The sequence below is a fragment of the Macaca fascicularis genome, chromosome 6 (assembly GCF_037993035.2).
Source record: "Macaca fascicularis isolate 582-1 chromosome 6, T2T-MFA8v1.1".
Lineage (NCBI taxonomy): Eukaryota > Metazoa > Chordata > Mammalia > Primates > Cercopithecidae > Macaca > Macaca fascicularis.
The window spans coordinates 31,824,434-31,847,788 of NC_088380.1; the positions used below are offsets into that span (position 1 = coordinate 31,824,434).

The 23,355-nt window shown below is 38.2% G+C and overlaps 1 protein-coding gene across 4 annotated transcripts in view; it reads left to right on the forward strand.

Annotated features, from left to right (window-relative positions):
* The window catches only part of CDH6 (cadherin 6), a 140,375-nt gene that overhangs the window by 53,777 nt on the left and 63,243 nt on the right, over positions 1-23,355 (forward strand). For all 4 annotated transcript variants that reach the window (XM_073995105.1, XM_073995106.1, XM_005556634.5 and 1 more), the window contains exon 2: positions 18,267-18,622. In XM_073995105.1, the coding sequence (XP_073851206.1) occupies positions 18,395-18,622 (228 nt within the window). In that variant the 5' untranslated portion in view covers positions 18,267-18,394. The remainder of the gene's footprint in view (positions 1-18,266; positions 18,623-23,355) is intronic.

A 23,355-nucleotide genomic window follows, 5' to 3' on the forward strand; every position in this document is an offset into this window, starting at 1 on the left:
AAGCTTTCTTCCTAATGATATTAAAACAAGAAAAAAGATTCATTGGCATGAATACGATATTTAACTGTTCAAATTAAAAGCAGACCTCAAAGCGGTCTTTCAAAGCAAGTATTTGAAATAACTTTTCTGTGAACTAAAGCTGGTAATGACTTGGGGGAAGAAAAACCTGCTCTCTGTCCTTTTTCCACTCATTTCCAACTACTCTGTGCTAAGGTAGTCCCTGATAATCATACGTATTTTATTTTCATCCAACTTATCAGGCATCTTAATTTAAAAAAGAATCCCATAGTAAAGTACTTACTCAACACGATGAAAGTTCCCTTGCCTTGTGCAATTTCTATTTCATGACAGCCTTCTCTTTATATAGTTCTTTTCATCTCTTTGCTTTAAGACTTGTTTTAGACTCTAATTATTCTTGAGACTTCCGGTTAACACTACCATTAAATCTTGTATAGGTAGATGATAAATTGGTGGCTAACAAGTTGTACTGATCTTTTTCTCAGAATTCTTCTTGTTTGAACTCAACCATCATAAAGCAATATTAAGAAATATCCACATTCCTGAATCCTCTCACAAGCAAAACATGCACATACATACACATACACACACACACAAATTATACCACCCCAAAAAACCTAGGTAGTATTATGAGAGATCATGCATTGTCTGTAGAAAAGGATTTATGTTGGCCCTTTGGCAGGCAATTTGGGGAAAAATTCTACATAAGTTATGTTATAGTTTGCAAATTTCATGCTTAATGGCTTTAACCATTTCAAAAGGGTCTTAGTCTCCCCCTTCATCCCCTCAATAAGAATTCATTAAATTAGTGTTCCCTTAAAATAAAGATAAGATGGAATGCAGAGAGGTGTTTTTTCCCTAAAATGTTCTCACCACGAAAATAATAATGATTATGCATATGTTAATTAGCTAGATCTAATCATTCCACAATGTATATATACTTCAAAATGTCATGTTGTACCTGACAAATACATGCAATTTTATATATTTTTAAATATTTAAATATTAAAATTTTATATTTTTAAAATAAATTTGGGGGAAAAAAGGCGAGCCTAAGCACTGATAGTCTGTGTTCATTTGCTTCAAAGCACAAATGAGGATGTCCCATTTTCTGCCTTTTGGGTTTTATCAGCTGCTGTAGGTTTTCCACACTGTGTAGTTGCAGTAGCCTGACTGCCCTCTGTCCAACATGCAATGCCACTTGGTATCATTCATGGTTTGATCCTGAGAACAATCCACCTATTATATAATTTCTCCCTCTCATGTCATTCCACTGACCTCAATCAATTGATTTGGTGATGAAATGAAACACGTTCATGGAGGAGCTGAGAAAAATGTGCAAAGTACACCTGCAAGGAGAGGTTCCCCATCTTTTCCATAATGTGGCCATCCAGAATGAGGAAGGAACAAGAATACTTGAACATCACGGAGACCAAACCATTTCCATATGTCAAAACCAGAGAGCCTGGGATCAAAGTTATTCTTGGAAAAGGGCTGTAAGAAATGAAAAACTACCTAGTAGCATCTGTACTTCCCTTAAAATTCAACCTTCACTGGCTTCCTCTGAATCCATCAAGGTCTTAAATATTTAAAGAAAGGCTAAATTCAGAAGGTATTTAAGAAAAGGGCAGGCCCTGCTGGGTCCTGATGAGTCCAGTGGCTCCGGGAGCTGCCCAATGGGCCAGCAGTCTCTGTGGAATCCAGGTGACCCTTCCCACTAGGGACTGGACTAACACTTCATGCAGCTTTCTCCCAAGAGGACTCCAATGAAGGAGTGTTTCGAACCCAAGTAAAAAGGATGCCCTGCAAGGCTAGTTTGAACAGAACCCTTAACCCGGTATGACTACCAGAGAACAACTGACCAGAGAAATTGGCACTCCAGAATTTAGAATACAGATTTGGTTTCAAAAACCAGAGAATACAACACCTCAGACAGAGTCTACTGGGGTCTGGATTGAGGTCGATTTCCTGGAATTGCTATCAGGGAAAAACTGGCTGCACAAACAGGCCTCTCAGAGTTCGGAACTCAGATATGGTTTCATAACCAAAGAGCTTGGCACTGTGGCCAGAGCTGTGGACTTGTGAATTCCCTGGCAGAAGGCCCCAAGTCAGAGACCTCACATGACTGTGTGACAAGGCAAGGCAACTTGTGCATGGCCTCTATCACTAGAGTCACTTCCCTCCCTCCAGTTCTTTCAGCAACAACCAGCTATTCTTCCACGCCACACGTGCTTTGGTTCTTGGGTTCCAACCTGGGGTCAGAGTGAGCCAGGCACCAAGGGTCACGATGCTCCAGCCGCCAGGCTGTGCTGGGAGGAAAGATCTCTCCACCTCTTCTGACACTTAGGAGTCACATGTCAACAGGCCCAGCTCTAGGAGGGGCACTCTTACATCCTCTGACTCCTTTCCAGCCCCAACACCAAGGAAGATGGCAGGATGACAAGGACAGTGACACATGGCCTGGCAGTACTGCCTTGTAAGGACTCTACACAGCCCCAACCTGGTAATCCTAAGCACCAGTTGCAGGGAACTGGTCAGCAAGACACGTTTCACCTTATGCAGTGGTGGCACAAGGGGCCCTAGGGAGTGATGGTCAAATGGCCAGGTAGAGCAGGGGCACCTCAGCAGCCCACACAGCCTGCACACACCTGGACATCCCTGTGGCAGCAGTGGGCACCACCAGCTGCAGAGCCATCTCAGCCACTTGAGCAACCGCACAGCTCTCTGCAAAACCCATCCTTTTAGGATGGGCAGCAGGCCATGAATGACTTCACTGCATCCTGAAGAACCAAAGCATTTCTATAGCAAACATCACTTCCTCCCTGCAATCCTCACCACTTGGGCAGTCTGGACTATACAGGAACTGGAACCAAACCAAACCAGGGCGAGGACACTAGGTCTAAGGGGGACATCTCCACACTTCTTTCCTTCTGGCAAGTTCAGAAGTTACACCTGAAAGCAGGTGATGTCTAGAATATGGGGGGATGCTGTATTTCCCTGTTCTGTGAGTTGATAACAAGGAGTTTTTAATCTCAGCTCTGAGAGTTGGAAATGGGAATTGGAAGTCACTTCACTACCCACCTCTTGGGAACTGATTCCACAAGTTTATATCCATAATCCCGAGTAGGCTTTATGACCAGTTTTCCCTCTGAACATTGAAATGTAGAGACAATGACAGGGGAAGTTAGAATAGCAATTCTATTAGATCATTGAACAAAGCATATGAATGTTACTCTTCTCACATTGTTAGCATTTCTGTATGTTAACTTGTACATCTACCCATCAAGCTGCCCTTTTTATTATAAATAAATGTCAAGTTTAAATAAACAAATAAAAATAAAAGTCCTGAAGTAAGATTATTTTTATTTTCATATTCCAAAATGACATTTCAGAACTTTATCAAAAATTCCAGGCTAAGCAAAATAAAGACTGTGCCTAATTTCCTCTTCCCCATATAGCTGAAGCTGTATTTTCTAGACATTTTAGTCCATATCCATCAAGAAAAAAATTCTGGGACAAAAATTGGAGACTTTAATGCTGATTCTTTGCATCTTAATTAATGGTTGCCTATGACCTGGAACACCAACTATTGCACTTCTGGCATTATTTGAGGGTGGCTGTGATTCAATTAATTGAAATTTTTTGCTGTGGCTAAAGAAAATGTGAAATGAGATATTTATAACCATGGATACCTGGTTTTTATTTACAGTCATAAGAAAGAAATTCTACATTAGTACGGGAACCACAACATCTTCTAAAGACAGGATGTCAGAAATATTTGACAGAATACTTTTAAGGTGTATTGTGTGTGTGTGTGTGTGTGTGTATTTTTTATTAATCATAAAAATGCTCAGTTTACAAAAAGTTTTTACTGAGTTGTGGAAAAAATAAACAGCTGCATGAAGTCCATTAAACAATTGCAAATCAAATAATCCAATCAATAATTCGAATGCTCCAAATGGAATGATACCTGAGTTTGACAGTAGTTGATAGAGCTAAATTATATTTTGGCTTAGTTTTCATATTCAGGGAAACTCATTTGATAATTGGTAGGTGTGCAAATATACTGGCACTTTAGATTCTTATTTTATAAGGAAAAATACATTAGGAAATTCTATTTGTCCCACCAAATCAAATAAATAAGAGCAAGTCAATGCCATGCTTAAGTACCAAACCATGCCTGTTCTTAGGTATAAAGTATTCTTTTCTGAAGAAAAATAATACATAGAAGAAAGAGCTTTTTGTTTTAGTTTTGTTTTTTAAGAAGGCTGCCTTTTATCATACTCTGACTTAATGTTCTTTACTGATATTAACTGACTGAAATACAGTAAATTGTTACATGTGCTAGTCTCATATGGCTCTTTGTAGGCAATAATATTAAAATCAGTACTGGCTAATATTTATTTCCTGATTATGTAGCAATGTGCTAAGTGTTTTATGTACTTGATATCTTAGTCTACTCAAGCTGTTATAACAAAAATACCATGGACTAAGTGGCTTATAAACAACAGAAATTTATATCTCAATGTTTTAGAAGCTAGGAAGTCCAAGATCAAGGCACCAGCAAATTCAGTGCCCAGGGAGGTCTGGCTTCCTGATTCATGGACTATCTTCCTGCTTTGTCCTCACATGGCAGAAGGGGGCAAGGGGTTTCATATGGTTTGGTTCTCTGACCCCACCCAAATCTCATCTTGAATTGTAGTTCCCATAATCCCCACATGCTGTGGGAGGGACCCAGTGGGAGGTAATTTATCATGGGGGCAGTTACCCTCATGTTGTTCTCATGATAATGAGTGAGTTCTCACAAGATCTGATGGTTTTACAAGGGGCTTTTCCCTCTTTGCTCAGCACTTCTCCTTCCTGCCATCGTGTGAAGAAGGACATGTTTGCTTCCCCTTCCACTATGATTGTAAGTTTCCTGAGGCCTCTCCAGCCCTGCTGAATTGTGAGCCAATTAAACCTCTTTCCTTTATAAATTACCCAGTGTCAGGTATGTCTTTATTAGCAGCGTGAGAACAGAGTAATACAGGATCTCCCTGGGATCTCTTTTTTAAGGGCACTCATCTCATTCATGAAGGCAATGCCCTCGTGATCTAATCACCTTCCAAATAACTCACCTCCAAATACCATCACGTTGGGGATTAGGTTTCAACATATAATTTTTGCAAGCATATTTATATTCAGTACTGTATCAAATAGCACTGTATCATATTTAATTTTTATAACAAACCTGTGGAGCCTTAGAAGAAACCTAACTCAACTCTCTCACCTGGAGTGAAATTTCAAATAGGACACCCAAAGAGGCCTGCTCCCAATTCAATGTTGTTTCCCAGACCTGTACAGGTTGTGGCAGAACTCGTGATCACCAAATTTGAGAAATTTGGTGATCAGTTTCAGCAATATGGAAACAAATATAACAGGACTGATATAGGGTTTTTTTTTTTTTTAGAAGGGATTCTGAATGAAATTGTTAATATTGGCTAACTTTTCAGAAAAAAAGATTGTGGGATGTCTTGGTGAGTAGATCTGCCTTTTAAAAAAGAAAAGGTAAATACAGTAATCCGTCCTGATCTGAGGTTTCTCTTTCCATGGCTTCAGCTACCCAAGGTCAACCACAGTCCAAAAATATTACATGGAAAATTCCAGAAATAAATAATTCATAAGTTTTAAGCTACACGCTGTTCTGGACAGTGTGGTGAAATCTTGCCCCCTTCCACACCGTCCTGCCTGGATTTTCATTTTCCTTTTTTCTAGCTTATCCACGCTGTCTACAAGACCCACCTGTTAGTCACTTAGCCCTCGTGGTTATCAAATAGACTGTCGAAGTATCACAGTGCTTGTGTTCAAGTCACCCTCATTTTATATTTTAATGACCTGAAGTGCAAAAGTAGTGATATCGGCCATTTGAAAATGCCAAAGATAAGTTGTAAAGTGCTTCCTTTAAGTGAAAAGGTGAATGTTCTTGACTTAATAAGGAAATTTTTTTTAAAAAAATTGTATGCTGTGGTTGCTAAGATCTTCAGTAAGAACAAATCTTCTATTCATTTGTGAAATCATGGAGAAGAAAAAAGAAATTTGTGCTAGTTTTTACTGTCTCACGTCAAACTGCAAAAGTTATGGCCATAGTGCATAAGTGCTTAGTTAAGATGGAAAAGGCATTACATTATGGGTGGAAGACATGAATAGAAATGTCTTCCAACTGACTGCAGTTGGGTTCGATACTATCCTTGATTTCAGGCATTCATTGGGGGTCTTGGAATGTGAGGATAAAGAGGACAACTGTACCAGTTATGCTGTTTAGGAAAATAATTTTCTTAATAATGATCTTGATAATTAGTGCGATGTGTGCATTTTATTTCTCCAAAAGATTACAAACTTATTTTTGATATTTTTTCTTCTGATTTTTTCATAAAGCTACTGAAATAACAGGACGCATCTTAGAAAGATTGGTTTCATTTTATTTTTGGGGTCATTCGCTGCTTTTCAATATCGGTCTTTACTAACACAAGTAATCATCATCAATAGATGGAGAAAGTGGAGAAACTAAAAGAATAAAGGAAGTGGAAAAGTTGGTAACCTATTAAAATTAGAACTAAAAACTCAATATCATCAAAATATTTATCTTTCTACACAAATGCTCTATTAAAAAATATTTTTCCATAGTTTTAAATAATTAAAAGGCCACATTACCGACCTACTAAAAACTCAACATCCAAACATTCTGATATTCTACCATGGAATAACTGAATAGAGGAAGGAAATTAAAAAGTGCTTGATTTGATTACTTCGAAACATCAAGCAACAACGAGCAATTATTTTGAACAACAGCTCCCAGTGGGAATTGGCTTTTCCTTGGCCCTCATTGCGTTCTTGTGCCCATTGTTTATAATTACACAAGCGCACTGTGACGTGCCGTCATTAAATTAGAAATGGGGTGTCTTTGACAACTGCAGAAAAACTCAACAAAAGACGAATGTGATTTTTTTTCTGCTTCCCTTCTTCTTTCACTTATTTAAACATGTATTAATTAACTTGTTCTGGCAAGTGTTTAGTAAACATCGAACAAGGGCATTTCTTTAGTGGTATAATTAAAATTCTCTTTTAAAATGTTTTGCGTGATATTTTATGTGCAGTTTGACTCTAGTAAACAGAGGTTCTAATTAAAGTTTTTAAATTAAGGCAATCAAAATTGATAAAACATCCAGCATCCCATTCAAACACATTGTCTTCCTGTCTAGAGCAAGTTTAATTTGATGGTCAGTTAACATGAACCTGGATTAGTGAAGATGTCCACACCTTCACAAGCCCCCTTCTATTTTATTAATAGTTAGTCTCAGGGAAGAAACCTTCTGGTGTTGCAGTATCCTTTTAAGTTATTATACAAAATTTATTACATTAATTATCCTAAGGTACTATACCAAGATATTATGAGAAGCATCTGATTTACGTTATGAATTCTCTGCAAATAAACTTACATACAACACATTGAATGAACAAAGCTATCCAAACAGCAAGTGGAGCTTTGATTATTTCTTTCCGTTATAACTTGGCGTAAAGGGTTACACCTCTGTAAATACTGCTATTCTTTTGGGGGAGAAGTGTCATGGTAGTGTTTCAACGCTAACAGGCAAGTGTCTGAAGCATATAAAAATCGGGATCACTATCCCTTTTTGCTGTGTGTGTGTCTTTAGTGGGAAAGGAGAATAGAGACACAAAAGAATTCATTTGGCCTGTAATGCATTGATTGACCTGAAGTGAAATATATTTTCAGGGAAACTTTAAATTCCCCATCTTTAAATTATTCATACATTTTTTCCTTTTAGTGATGTTGTAAACAACTCCAAAAAGCAAAGCTTTAAATACAAGAACCGTCAGTAAATAATAAGTGATTTACTGGCTCTCAGGATTACTGATGTCTCTAATGATCTTTTTTAATTAGTGGGGATTAAGACAGATTCCTCCCCATCACTTTGTTCAGACCCTGGGGTCTGTAACTGAGCTGGCCAAGGGTGGGAACAGAAAGGCATTCCCTCTGGCTCTGAACTTAGAATTGGAGTGTGTGACCCAGAGGTAAGAACCACTTGTGCTTTTGTAAAAGAAAGAGCAAAATAAAGTGTAACTCCGACTCCATGGAGAGCTTGCCTAATGCTGGGGTTTTCTTAGCAAGCCCTCGTGGCCCTTACACTAAGCCATCTTTCCTACCTGGTTGTCTTTGGTTTTTGTTTTTTAGTAATAAAGGTGATATATTGGTCTTCATCCAACACTCCTGTATCTCTTAATCTTTGGAGTTTGGAAGAACAAGGAAGATGCTATTTATCAGGTACCTCCCCTGAGACCCCAAAACTTTACTATTCTCAATTTAAAGATGAGAAAATTGGAACACAATGTCTCATAGCTAATAAGTATTGATGCTGGGATAAAAATGGGTAAACTGGCTCCCCTTGTGCTTCTAAACACACCGCTATTCTATCCCTGGGTATGAGCACATCAGCCCTAATTTTATACATGAGAAACAAGAGCTGAGAGAGGTGGAATAGCTTGTCTGAGATCACAAGAGAAGAGAGTGAGATCTAAACCCCAGCTCTTCTAAATACCACTATTACAACTTTCGACAGTAATTTTCCTCATATTTATTCTGCACATCCATGCCTTTTCAAACCAAACATTCAAAAGAACTTGGACCTTTGCTTAATGGTTTGAGGTCATTATGATGAATATCAGTGTGCTGTATTTGTAACATGGTGATACCTCCAAGTGCTGTGAAGTATTTGCATGTTCGTTTTTATAGTCATTAGTCATATCATCAATTCACGCATTTAGTCATTCTTACATTCAGCCATGCGTACATTCATCTACACGTTCGCTTATTTTACAAATGTTTATCTGGTGTTACTATGTGCCAGGAACTGTTCTTGAAACAGGGATGTAGGAATTCATCACTCTCCCAAGACCAGCCCCTGACTTGTTCCGTTCTGTGCTCAGTTCTTCTGCCTGCCTTTTGTAGCTACTCTGTCTGTGCCTTTCAGCTACCCCCTCCCACTAATGTTGATACTCCAGCCTCCAGCACTCACCTCAACCCTTCAATTTGTGGGGGATTTAGAAACCTGATGATAAATTTGTTCAAATTTTGTCTGTAATGAGAGTAAATACAACCTAGATGTTGTTTCCATGAGCAAAGTACAAATGACATTGTGGATGTTATGGCTAAGAAGGAGCCTCTAGGTTAGTTGGGTTTTATCCAAGTTCTGCCACTCACTAGCTGTGTACTCTGGGCAAAGTATTCAGTCCCTCTAAGACTGTGTTTCTTATCTCTCTAAAAGAGAGGATAAGAAAATGGTCCCCATCATGGAGTGTAAATTAGTTCAAGCATTGTGGAAGACAGTGTGGCAATTCCTCAAGGATCTAGAACTAGAAATACCATTTGACCCAACAATCCCATTACTGGGTATATACCCAAAGGATTATAAATCATTCTACTATAAAGACACATGCACACGTATGTTTATTGCAGCACTATTCACAATAGCAAAGACGTGGAACCAACCCAGATGTCCATCAATGATAGACTAAAGAAGATGTGGTACATATACACCATGGAATGCTATGCAGCCATAAAAAAAGATGAGTTCATGTCCTTTGCAGGGACATGGATGATGCTGGAAACCATTATTCTCAGCAAACTATCGCAAGAACAGAAAACCAAACACCACATGTTCCCACCCATAAGTGGGCGTTGAACAATGAGAAGACATGGACACAGAGTGGGGAACATCGCACACCAGGGCCTGTTGGTGGGTGGGGGACTGAGGGAGGGATAGCATTAGGAGAAATACCTAATGTAGATGACAGGTTGGTGGGTGCAGCAAACCACCATGGCACGTGTATACCTATGAAACAAACCTGCATGTTCTGTGCATGTACCCCAGAACTTAAAGTATAATTAAAAAAAAAAAAAGAAATGGTACCCATTACAAAGGATTGTTGTAAGACTTACATGTGTGTAGAGCATTTATCCCATTACCTGGCACATTTGTCTGCTGCTCTTAGTTAGCTTGTAAGTTTTGTGACAACTCTTTTTACCTCTTGGAGACTTGCATTGGTGTTATTTTTTAGGGGATTCATGAAGACTCAATTCTAAGGCCACAGCCAGACTGAGCACTTGTCATGTGGGCAGCAGCCTGGCACACACCCCTTTAGAGTGCATTCAGAGCAAGGGCACCCTAGTCTGAAGCATGAATTGGGATCTGGCTTTGTTACATACTCACTGCATGACCATGGACAAGTTATTTGACCTAAGCTTCAGTTTCTCATCTACAGAAATTGAAAGAATATTATCCATCTCTCAGGATTGTCATGAGGATTCATGAAAGCACCTTTGTGATGTGCTTAGCTCGGTGCCTAGCACGTAACAAGTTCAGGGTAGAATACAGCAATGTTAGCCAGTATTATTATTTACAAGTTAGACATCATAGAATTGATCAAAGATGTACGTATATCATCCAAAATGAATTAAACATCTCTACTCTTTGTACCACTTTATGCAAGTATTAGCTCTAAAAATCATCTATGATATGCCAAGTTCACAATTACTTAATGGTAAACTGAACCATGTGATTGCTTTTGCAATTTAATCAAGTTAAATCTGTTTTGGACTTCCCATCCTCACTAGGATACCTTCTTTTCCTGCAGGCCCATAGCTGCCAGCCAATACTCTCTGGCTGCCCTTTCACTGAGCTGTTAAAAGAGCCAGCTCATTGAAATCATCCACGCTAATTTGTAAGAGGGTTTTGACATCTCCCGGTCTTGTTTAAGCTTCATTGTCTTCATGGCCATGTGTCTAAAAGAATTAATGTAGCTGCCAGAGAACCTAACATATAAGCATACAAGAGAATAATATGAAACCCAGTCTTTCCTACAATTCTGCAACCTAAACCTATAGTTTGTTACAGAAATGTTTAAAATTCATACCATGAAGAGCTAATTAAAAGTATAAAAATGCTTTCTCTTCTTTGTTTGCATGAGTAAATCTTTTGGGAAAATATGGGGTCCACATGCCCAAAGGGCCCTCAAAAGCCAGGCAAGGTGCTTAAAGGAATGAAGCAAGCAGGCCTAGGAAAACCCCAGTGGAAGGGAGATGGCAAATGGCATTTGAACACAAGGCCGCAGCAGGGGAGTACAGGAAGGACAGTGGGGACCGTGGCAGCCCGGGAAGCCCTTGCACTGCTGTGGGAGCAGCTCCCTCCACTCCAGAAATAAAGGCCACCAGAACTTACAAGGTTTCAAGTTAATCCACAAATGAGGATCTACTGATTCCTTGAAGAACAGCAACTGATTTAAGTTTCTTAATTGTAGAATAAAAGGCATAACAAAAAAATGCACAAGAGGCAACATGTGGCCCTAGGATGGCCTGTGTGTGTCCTCTGCTAAGATCTTTGGCAGTTTAAGTAGTTGTAGCCATCTTAATGTTCATAAGTAAGACCTCACATGAACTCATTCATTTTTATCCTCACAGCTATCTTATGAGGTAGGTACTATTAATATCATCCCATTTTATAGATAAAGAAATTAAGACACAAATTGGTCCCCTCTTTGTCCAGCCAGCGTTGTGCGGAGCTGAGATTCTCACCTTGACATGTGGCGTGCCAGAGTCTGCTCTTCATCATATTGTCATATTTAAATAGATTAGTAGTTCTCACAATTAAAGAGTTTGGACTTTTCCCTGACATGTGGTAAAAGAACTTTGTCTTTGTGCTCTGATTTAAGTTTTGATCTATTTTGTTTTTTGTTCCAAGTGAGTATTTCACTTCAGCCCTCCACTACATATAAAATGCCATTTTATGTGCTGTAACACATTGGATTTTATCTTTATTAATGCAATGTGTGGAATATGATTTCAGAACAAGGGCAATGCTGTTAAAATCGCTTCATCTGGAAATACATCAGTTTGCAAACAGATTGACATATTATCCACAAATATAAACATTTACAAAAAAATATATCAGGCATCATTTGATGACTCTTGCCATAATGATTCATTGGCACAAGAGAAGTGCTTTGTGGTGAGAGGTGCCAAAGCTGTTTGACACATTTCAATGGAGTTCATTACACACACGAAACAGAACCAATTTTACTCAACAGTGACTTTGACATTTACAGAAAAATGAAATGGAGGTTTAGAAATGAAGACTTCATGTGAAATCCCCACCAAAACTTTTAAATTGGTTCTATCCTTATGTTACCGCTTCTAGAAGATCGGCCATATTCTACAGACACATTTTTATTCACAGCAGGTGGCCACCTATTCAAAACAAAGTTTCTTGGGTTATCGGGAAATTGATCTTGAGCAAGCTTAATTGGCTGTAAAACCCTTCTCTCAGAATAAATATCATATTTTTTTAAGATTTACTTGTAGGAAGACATGTTTCCCTTTGGCTTCACTCTGTTTAATTCATCTTCCTTATTTTTTCCAATTCTGTTTCCTTAATTTTCGAGGCTTTCATGGATTAAGTACCATCTTCATCCTCATTGCCCACAAAGACAGGGCAGGACTCTTGAGATTTCAGGCTCAGAGTTGTGATACAGTAAGAGAGATGTTAAAAAGTCATAAATAACCAGCTGTTTTCTACTTCCTCAATGATATAATGCAAGAAAGTGTACCAAAAAGTAATAAGGTATTTATGATACTTATGCTAAAAAGACTTCTATATTTATGCCTTACGAAGAGTTAAGTGTAGATCATCCAGTGGGGTAGGATGACCTAAGTATAGACCATAATTACAGAAATGTAAAGTACTATGCTACAGTATGTGTATGCAACACCATTTATCTGAAGAAACAATTCATAATAGGTTGTAAAACATTCTCTTACTATGGTAACTGGTTAAAGTATATTAATAACGTTGCTTTACTGAATGCTTGCTGTGCTTTCAATGCCAAAGTTAAGGCTCCGCATAACAAAGAACAAACGTGCTTGGTTTAATTTGTAAGTTTAGATAACATTACAGTAATATTGCACTGATTAGAATTAATCAACAACACCAGAACAAATCTATGTCAAGTCTGAATTTTAAAACTTGAACATAATTATATTGCTTTCAAACCTGTCTTATATTTATTTAGTCTGCAAATAGTGTAATAAAATCAGTATCTCAAAACCAGATAATACATTTGAGTCATTCAAACTGTTATCAAACATGTCACTGGAGAAGCAATTCAATCAATAAAAAAATTTCTAATTAGCATATTAATTATTTGCGAATAAAAGGTGATTCCAAAGTACACGAGGGAACTTGAGGACATATTAGTTTGTCTTCTCATTCTATATATCCCTATGAAATATTTTTGCACTATTAATTTCCAATAATCTAGGGGAAAAGATTTTGCTAATTAAAAGAAAATGTCAGCCCAGCCTTTGCATTAATTATCACATACTCTATCTTGATAGGACTTAAATTAATGAGGCCCAGGTTCCTCCAAAATGGCACGTATTAAATAAAATCTGGACTTGACCGTGCATTCTTGTGGATATTGAAGTACATATGCATATTGGCTGCCAGGCAAATAAATTTTCAAAGTATGCAATTACCAAAGCTATGTGGGCCTTGCCCTGCTATCCATGAGCATCTCAATTACCTTCTAGTCATCAATGAAATAGGGTTCTGCAAAGATTCAAACTAGTTTTCTTGACCACCAACCACTTGTGCATATCAAATTTCCGAGCATACAAACGATTCCTTATAGAAAATAGAAAGTTCTCACAAAAAACTAAGATCCCAACAAAAAGGAAAGAAGAGACACAGTCTATTAAGTAGCCTTTTACATCCACTGCAAAATGTCATTAGACTGTAATTAGGTAGTTCACGTTTTATTTTTATAGAGTTGTTCATGTTTCTAATTGATTGGCTCCTAATGCTAAGAGGGAATGGAGGGCAGGGTGAGGGCAGCAAAAAGGTACAACATCTATTTTGTTTTGCTTTCCCCCCCTCCCACCATCTAGTTCAGGTATTTTGTGACTGAATACCCTGCCTTCTATTTTAAGTTCAGTATCTGAGCATGCCCTTACTTCTTTCCCCTTTCCATTTACTTCCTGACATCTACAAAATGAGCCACCACATCTGACTGCCACTTACCACATGGTTCCCCTCTACTTTGCCTGCTTCTGGGCCATTGTCTTCCTTTGCTTGAACATCTGACGGTTCTGCACAGTAAGAATCCTGTTTTTTGCATTTAGGGGCATACTTGCAGCACACTAATTGTTTTCCCATTTACTGTCTTTTAGGTTAAGTAAAATCTAAAATTTGGAATTGTTTTAGTTCCTTTTCTATTGCTTATAACAGAATACCTGAAACTGGATAATTTATAAAGAAAAGGATTTTATTTAAAGTTATGGAGGCTAAGTGCAAGGTCGAGGTGCCACATCTGGTGAGGACTTTGCAGAGTGTCACATGGTAAGGGGGGCTCAGCATGCTAACATGTGATCCAGGTCTTTTTTTTTTTTTTTCTTTTTTTTTTCCAGACAGAGTTTTGCTCTTGTCGCCCAGGCTGGAGTGCAATGGCATGATCACGGCTCACTGCAACCTCCGCCTCCCGGGTTCAAGCAATTTTCCTGCCTCAGCCTCCTGAGTAGCTGGGATTACAGGCACCAGCCACCATGCCCAGCTAATTTTTTTTTTTTTTTTTTTTTTTTTTTGGTAGAGATGGGGTTTCACCATGTTGGCCAGGCTGGTCTCAAATTCCTGACCTCAGGTGATCCACTCGCCTCGGCCTCCCAAAGTGCTGGAATTACAGGCGTGGGCCACCACACTTGGCCTCTCTTCCTCTTCTTATAGAGCCACCAGTCCCACTCTCATGATAACTGATTGATCCACAGATTAATCCATTCATGAGGGCAGAAAGAACCCTCACAATCCAATCATGTCTTAAAATCCCCACCTTTTGATACTGCCACATGAGGGATTAAATTTCAACATGAGCTTTGGAGGGGGCAGATATTCAAACCATAGCAGATATCATTCATTTTAACTTATCAAATTCTTTTCTGATATAACATTAGAATAGTATCAGTATGTTAATTACCAGTCCCATTTTTATAGGGGCAAAATTACTGAGTGAAAGCTAGTTCCGATTTTCTTTCACCTGAATAAAGACGACTTTTAAAACCTTAACGTAATAAAATGGAAAGAAGAAAATATAGATTCTATGAATGAGTCCACCCTCCAGTGAACTTTCTTTTTGGCCCATATTCTTCTCCTTCATGCAAACAGTGGTGACAAGGCACACGGTGTCTCTGCCTTCCCTGTTTCTATACCACTACTGTTAAATGCTGAATTGAAGTCCACATGAAAGAAAACAATGAGTATATAAATTACTATAGATTTTTCAAGTGCTTCTATTATTTAATTCTAAGAAAATTTTGACTTGCTTGGAGATGTTTTCTGATCAATAAACTATCTTCTGCAGATGTTTGCAATGTGTTGTAGATGGATTCTATACATGCAATACAAATGAGAATAACAAGAATAATTAGTGATTAGAATACCTAATACTTATTAATACCTTACCAAATGCCAGGCACTGTTCTAAATGGTTCGCATGTAATGCCTCATTTAATCCTTGTAACACCCTATGAAGTGGATAGTATCATTACCCCATTTACAGAATAAAGAAACTGAGGTAGATTGAGATTAAACCATTTTTTCAGGTTCACAGAGACTAATGTTGCAGACTCTAGCACTGATGATCATAACCACTATGCAATTCTGCCTGTTAAGAAATATTAAATGAGAATTGCTACGTTATATATTCAACAGTTTAAAGGGGTTTTTAAAAAAACTATAGAATTTCACAGAGAAATCTCTCTCTCTAAAAAACTAACATCAAATATGAGTTTGAGCATATTGATCATAGTAATTCAATTACATATATTAAGTTTTTAACAAGGATGCACCCTATCAAGTTGATACAAAAAGAGCTGGGTTGTAGCAAAGTTAGATGTTGTAGCCTACTTGGAAATACTACTTAAATTTTTATCACTTAAAAGCTCATTACCAACTAAGTAAAAAATGAAATACTTGACATTTTGGTATCTGTGATATTAAAAAGAACTAATATTTAATATTCAAGTGGCAACAGCTTGTAGAGTTTGCACACAACACCCACAGGGATCGATTTTTCTCTAAAACGGCCTTCAGGAGTCTGCCTTTTAAACAGCTGACACCTCCTTTCTCCATATCCCTCTTTCCTGCCAGCACCATGGGGTGCTCATGGAGTGCAGCAGCAGACGTGTAATTCTTCACTGCAGGATTTGTCTTTGCAAATAATGGAGAATGAGAGAAATTAAGAAAAATGTAATTTCCACAGAATCAACCTCAGTGTAATCTTGGCTACTAAAAATGAATAGATGTCTTTAGAGGGCTGTTCTCCATATGCACTCTCCGTCCCCTTTATATACCATCTATGAGGAGAGAGAAGAATCATTTATACCTAATTGATCGTCAGTCATTCCACACCTGTACCAAGGCTGCATTATGACAAGTGTACTGTTGCCTGGCATTTTTCCAGTATGGCTAATTGTCGCAGTACTAATTTACTTACCTGTGGAATTTTCAACTTCCCCAGCCTGCTGTCAAGAAGACGCATAATAATGGAATAAAGGATTTAAAATGCCGAATATTATAAATTATTTCACTTATCTTTCAACAGAAGGCTTTGACTAAGCCACATATTAGGTGGCTATAATTACTCATTGCTGGAGTAAAAAACAAACAAAAACCTGTCACATATACATTTACCTGGTAGAATGACAAGAATCAAGTGAACCAATCTTTTCTGATGTAGAGAAAAACATACCAATCAGATTACCTAAAACATGTTCTTGATCTGCATGGTTTAGAGTAAATGTACCAGTTCAATTACTATTAAGTTCCGCATTACAAAACACTTCCTTTTTGTTGTTGTTGTTGTTGTTAGTATATTTAAGAATGTTTTTTCTAGATCAGATAGTAAGACAAGTGAGTAATTTACTGTTTTTTCTCCAAAAAAAAGGTGGAAAAAATTTCTAAAGGAGATATAGGCATATATGACTTTAATTGCATAAACTAGTAAACTAATTTGGGACATCTATACCAAGCAAATCTGGTCACCAGGATTTTTTTTTATGGTAGATTGTGTTTTTGAAAATTAATATTTCCCACGGAAAGCTATCACCCACAAGTATAGTAACTGACATTTTTGTTACAGTTTGTTACAGTTCTTACAGTTGATGGCCCTCACTGTGGTACTTAGATATGTTTGATACATCTGTGAAAATTACCTAGCAACTGTGCAACTGTAATTTTTGTTATAACAAATGTAATTGTAATTTTACCAGTTTTAACAAATATGCCTGATTGTTTATGATAAAGGCAAAAATTTATAGATAAGGTTTAGGATTTCCTAACGAAATTTGAATAGAATTGCTCATTTAATTCTTACAGTCTATTAAATACAAATTCTATAGGTTGCTTACTCCCCCATCCTATAGTATTATTAGGTCCTCTAAGGAAAAAAAAAAAGTTTTCTGGACAAGTTTGGGAAATGCTGGATTAAATATGTATAGGCTTATCTTTATTGTTGCAAAATATCACTTTAAAAACTTTATTTCAGGCACTTTGATATGCTAATCTGCACTCTGAAGAGAAGGTGTATGGTCTTTTCCAGCCTTATTTGACCCAAAGGTCCTATCACAGCTCATCTCCGAAGCCAAGAGTCTGCAGAGCTGGCTCTGCCTGACTCACGCCTGGCACATCTCAGGGATTCAATACATTTTAGCGAAATTTCAACATTATCCATTTTCAATTGAATTCAAATGGTCTGTGATATTCTTTGCCTTAGACTTGTTCATGAGGATAAATATGCAAATAGAATCAGAAACACAAACTCATTTTTTCTACCAGATCTCAGCCCACATATTCCAAGGTAAAAGAGTAGCGCAATAATCCATTCTGGCACATTGACCTATAGCAACACTATTCCTTAAAATAGGATTTTTAAGCGGTAGAAAAGGAGAAAGAAAACAACAGCTTCCTACCCAGCACATGCCTTCCATTTAGCATGTCTGGAAGATCGTCTCCTTCATTTCAAAATTGATAGCCAACTTTTTTTGTTGTTTTGCTATTCAAATTTCTGTCCTCTTTTTTTCCAGCCTATTTGCTCTAACACTGAATTTTAAGCATCTCTAAAAATGCTTGATATGTTATTATTCTTTCCAGATATCCTCTGAGAGCCAAGCAAAGAACATTAACGAAGGAAGGAGGAATGAGGCTGGATACGGTGCAGTGAAAAAGGCACTTCCAAGAGAGGGGCACTCACTACCCAGAGACGCGACGGTGCCATCAGCATGAGAACTTACCGCTACTTCTTGCTGCTCTTTTGGGTGGGCCAGCCCTACCCAACCCTCTCAACTCCACTATCTAAGAGGACTAGTGGTTTCCCAGCAAAGAAAAGGGCCCTGGAGCTCTCTGGAAACAGCAAAAATGAGCTGAACCGTTCAAAAAGGAGCTGGATGTGGAATCAGTTCTTTCTCCTGGAGGAATACACAGGATCGGATTATCAGTATGTGGGCAAGGTAGGATTCCTTTGAGTGCTTTGACATTCTGAGTTTAAAAGCCCGAAGAAGTTACTTCTAATAAATAGACGGGGAGGATGTGAACTATTCCCCAATATAGTAAGAATTGTTGCTTATCTGGTTAAGACTTTTTTTTTTTTTTTTTCACTTGAGTAGTTTCGGAAAGAAGACTGTAGCAAAAAGCTGAGAAATGTTAGCCCTGCAACAAAGAGAGAGAAAATGCTCCAGTTGAAAGTGAAACACCCACAACCAACCGCATAGGATTATCATAAATCCTTTAATTTTTACTGTAGCTTAAAAAATGTGGTCTGGCTATTCTATAAAGTCGGGTGTATTAAAAATAGGAATGGAGAGATTAAGCTGTAAGGAAAGGAAGGCTCCTTTTTCTCTCATTCTAAAAGCAAATATTCTGAGCTATAGTCCTTTGGCCCAGTTCAAATTAACTACTCCTTAACTCTGCTACCTATAGCACCATCATTCTCTGGCCAAATGGAGCCCTTGGCTGTCAAAACCCACCACTGCCTTAGATTTGGCAGCTTCTGCTGCTGCTACTGTTTAGTCTTATCTCAAATAGTTGGCAAAAAAAACAGGTATTTCAAAATCTTGTGATTTAACTGTGGCAAAATTTGTAAAAGAGAAAAATGCTTATGTAAAAGTACTCTTTCCAAATATCATCTGACCATTTTATTGACTCCAGAAAGTAAAGTGAGGAGGCATCGCTTATTATAGCCCTCACAGATTACTGGAGCTGAGTCAGGGAAACAGCTTGGTGAGCCTGTCATCATGAGTTTCGTTGGAATTTTATCATCGGCTCCCTCCTTGTTGCAGAATATCTGCATACTGAAAAGATGTCAAAGAAAAAACAGGGCTACAGGCTTGTACTTTGTAGGTTCCATGCCTCATAAGGTAATATTGATTTTTTAAAAAATCATTGTCACATATCCCTTCCTAAACAAACTGATAATGAACATAAATAGATACATGAGAAAAGGCATTCATTTATGATTACAGCTATGATTTTAAGACATCTATATTATCATGCAAAAAACATACATTCTGCAGATTCTAAAGGCTGCATGTTCACACTTCAATCTGTGATCAAATATCCCTGAATAACCATATGTAAATATTCTCTTTAAGTATTTACCACCATAAATGAAGAGAAGCCATCCACGGCTTGGGCTGACGTAACCAGGAAGTATTCCAATGATGTGAATTATTAATGTGGAATAAAGTGAGAGAGGAAGCATTTGGTGAAGGGGTGAACATCAACACAGATCCCCAAGGATCTAGCCATGTATTTGCTGTGAAATTCACACTCTGTGTGACTACTAAAGACAGTTCAGCTACTTGTACTTCACTCCATTTCCTTTGTGAAATTTGAAGAGAACTAGGTGAATCGGGTGATGGTTGTAAAAAATAATCATCATCTTAAAATCTTTAACGCACTTTTTACAACACAAATAGCATTGTTGCCATAGAAGATTAAGTTTTAAAAAGTGCTTTATCTAAGTGATGGTTCCCCTTTTTCCTTTCCAGTTTTCCTCTCCAATTGTGATGCCATTTTACACCTATAATGCCACATATTCGTTAAAAAAAAGTGGGGGTGGGGGTGTTGGGGCAGGTTATTTCAGGATACTACAAACAGCAGTGGCTAAACCCACATAAGAATCAGTTTTACAATTATAATTATGAGAAGTAATAGTGCCATGGGGAAAAGTTACAAGCTATGGACTCGAGCAGATCCGAGAATGCGTCACTGTGCTGCCAGTTGCCAATTATGTGACGCAGGACATGTTGTTCACCTTTCTGGACTTTCATTTCTTCATCCGGAAAGTGCATGCAGCAATACCTACCTGATGGAGTTGCAGTAAAGTGATACAGGCACTAGTGGCAGGGACAGAGTAGGTGCATAAAGAAGTTACTATTATTGGTAAAAATCCATCGTACATGTTCTATTAAATCCATGTGTAACACATTGAAGTGGCATATTGACTTTCATATCACTGCAGAAGTAAAATGAGGTAATTAACAAAGCTCGGTGGAAAATACAGAGAATCATGGCAAAATCTCTTCACAACCACAGCTTTGACTGGATTAGTTGGATTTGGATATTTTATTGGCAACTAGATAAATTTCCCTCCCTCCTCATCACCTGTCCTTCCCTGCTGCCCCTCCTTCTTCTCCTTGTAGTTATAACACATGAGATATTTGCTGGAAAAAAAAATCAAGGGCAACAACTGAAGTTGTCAAAGTTGCCGCCATGGCTGTATCAGACATGTGTTAAAGGTGGTTCTGAACTGTTGATATGACATTTTCTCAAATTCCTCTTTGAAGTTATATGATATCAACAGATCAAACAATTAGATGAGTATTTTTTACCACAATTAAAAATAATAGAAAAAATACATTTTTAAAAAAGATAAAGGAGAGAGTTGCCCCTCATTTGTGGCCACAAGTTGGTCCACCTTTAATTTACCTGGAATAAAAGATACACCTGATGCGATTATCCTGCTCCACTAGGTCAGCAAGCTCTTGGCAGGAAAAAAATGATTAGACCAGAGCCGAGGTTCCAAAACTTTCTTGGTTCACAGAGCCCTTTTTCACAGAGCCCTTAGGCTCAAAGAAATACCTTATAGTGCCATGTATTAAATACTTAGACTCAAACAACTTAATAAGAATTTTTGCTTTAACAACTGAATAATTATTTGAAAAAATACACATAAATGGACAAAAAAAAATTTATTTCACTCTTAACCACAGTTACAAATGGTATGTGTGCATCTCTTGAGCATGGCACAATTTCTCAATCAGATTGGACACAGCCCTCTCCTTTCCTTTTCCACCTTGATTTTTGCACTGTAATTGCTTTCTATTACAGCCACTATGGAAAACCCAGCTTTATAAATATAAATCATTGAAAGGAATGCAGCACCACCTACTGTTGAAACTGTGAACTACCTTGAGCGAGTAATTCGCAAGGGGTCTGGAGAGGTCACGTGCTGCTGAATTTCTCTCCTTTTCCCTCCTTTTTTTTTTTTATTTTTTATTTTTCTTCTTGTTTGAACTGTGGTCTTGCTCTGTCACCCAGGTTTAAGTTCAGCAGCACAATCTCCGCTTACTGTAGTCTTGGCTTCCCGGGCTCAAGCTGTCCTCCCGCCCCAGCCTCCCAACTAACTGAGACTACAGGCATGAACCACCACACCAGGCCATCCCTCCAAATTTAAAAATATTTCCTGGTCAGCTCCCTCCTGCAACCCAGGTTGCCTCAGTGCATACTCTGGGAACCATTAGAATAGTTAGGTTGACATATAAAGGTGTACCAAGGCTAATAGAACCTTTAATCATGCTATTTAAGCAGATTACTACTAAATAAAAATCACTCCGAGCCCATCGTGGGTGCCTAACACTCAAAGGATCTATCTGTATGTGGAAGGATAGAAGCATTAACTGAGGAAAAGTAATACTGTTGAGAAAATAAAACTTAACATAGAAGAAATGTTTACATTATAAACATCTGTCTTTGTGTTGATTCGAAATTATGATGACGCAAATTAATTTGTGGTAAGTCATCATGAGGATGGTGGAGTGAGGAAAATGAGAATCAGTGAGGGAAACAAAGGGCTTTCAGGTGTAGAAGAGAAAAAAAAAAAAAGAGAGAGGGTCATGGCTGGCGGTGGGCGTCACAGCAGCCAAAAAGGAGTCCAGGGGCTGGAGTGGCAATGACGAGAATAGACAAGATGGTGCTTTACAACTGAAGCACAAGCAACTGCAGCGAGACCTTGCTGCTCCATCTTAACCTTGCTCAACCTTCCACTGCGTTCTGTTGCCAGTGAGATGAATGCAGAGACACGGACAAGACAAGGTGGGGAGGAATAGTGGAGAAAGCCCATTATAGCTGAAATATTGACAAAACAAATTCTGATTTACGAGAAAATGTCAACTTCCACTCACTTAAAATGGTGCTGGCAGGGAGAGGTAACAGGATAGGAGGAAATAAATGGTCCTGTATTGGGTAAGTTTCTGAGTTTGTGAGTTTCAGATATAAAACCGGGATGTGATTGTTTTCTAAACCACATCTCCATTTGGGGGCTGCTTGGAGCTGCTTTAGCTTGAGTGGCATCTGCGTCACCTGGGAACTTGTTAGGAATGCAGAGTCTCAGGCCCCACCTCCAATCTGAGTGAATCAGAAACCTGCATTTTAACATGATCCCCAGGTGAATCGTATGCATGTTAAAATTTGAGAAGTGCTGCTTTTAAAAATGCCTTCCGTGGGTCTCACCTCCCCAGACATTCTGATTTAGTTGGTTTTTAATTATTTATGATTCTAACGTGTTGCCAAATTTGGGAACCACTGTCCTAGGAGGATGTTACTGCCAATCGTGATAACAAAATGTGGCAAGTTCAGTGATAAATTGGGCATCCACAAAGTGTTATCAAAATAAAAAGGAGAAGAGCCAACCAGGCTCTGGGGCTCAGCAGAGCTTCCTAGGTGTTTGAACCCCATCTAAAGACAGAGCAAGTGTTAGCTTGTACCGCAGAGGGAGAATTGCCAGGACCTCCCAATTAATCAGATGGAGAAGCCAAAGGTCTGAAAGCTGGAGTTCAAAGGGTCAGAGATTTAGAGATTGAACAAACAGCAGAGTGAAAGAGTCCTCACACTGACACAGAAAACACAAAGAGGTACATATTTTCTTGTCATGGGCTAAAGAAAAGAGTGTTTTATTTTTGTA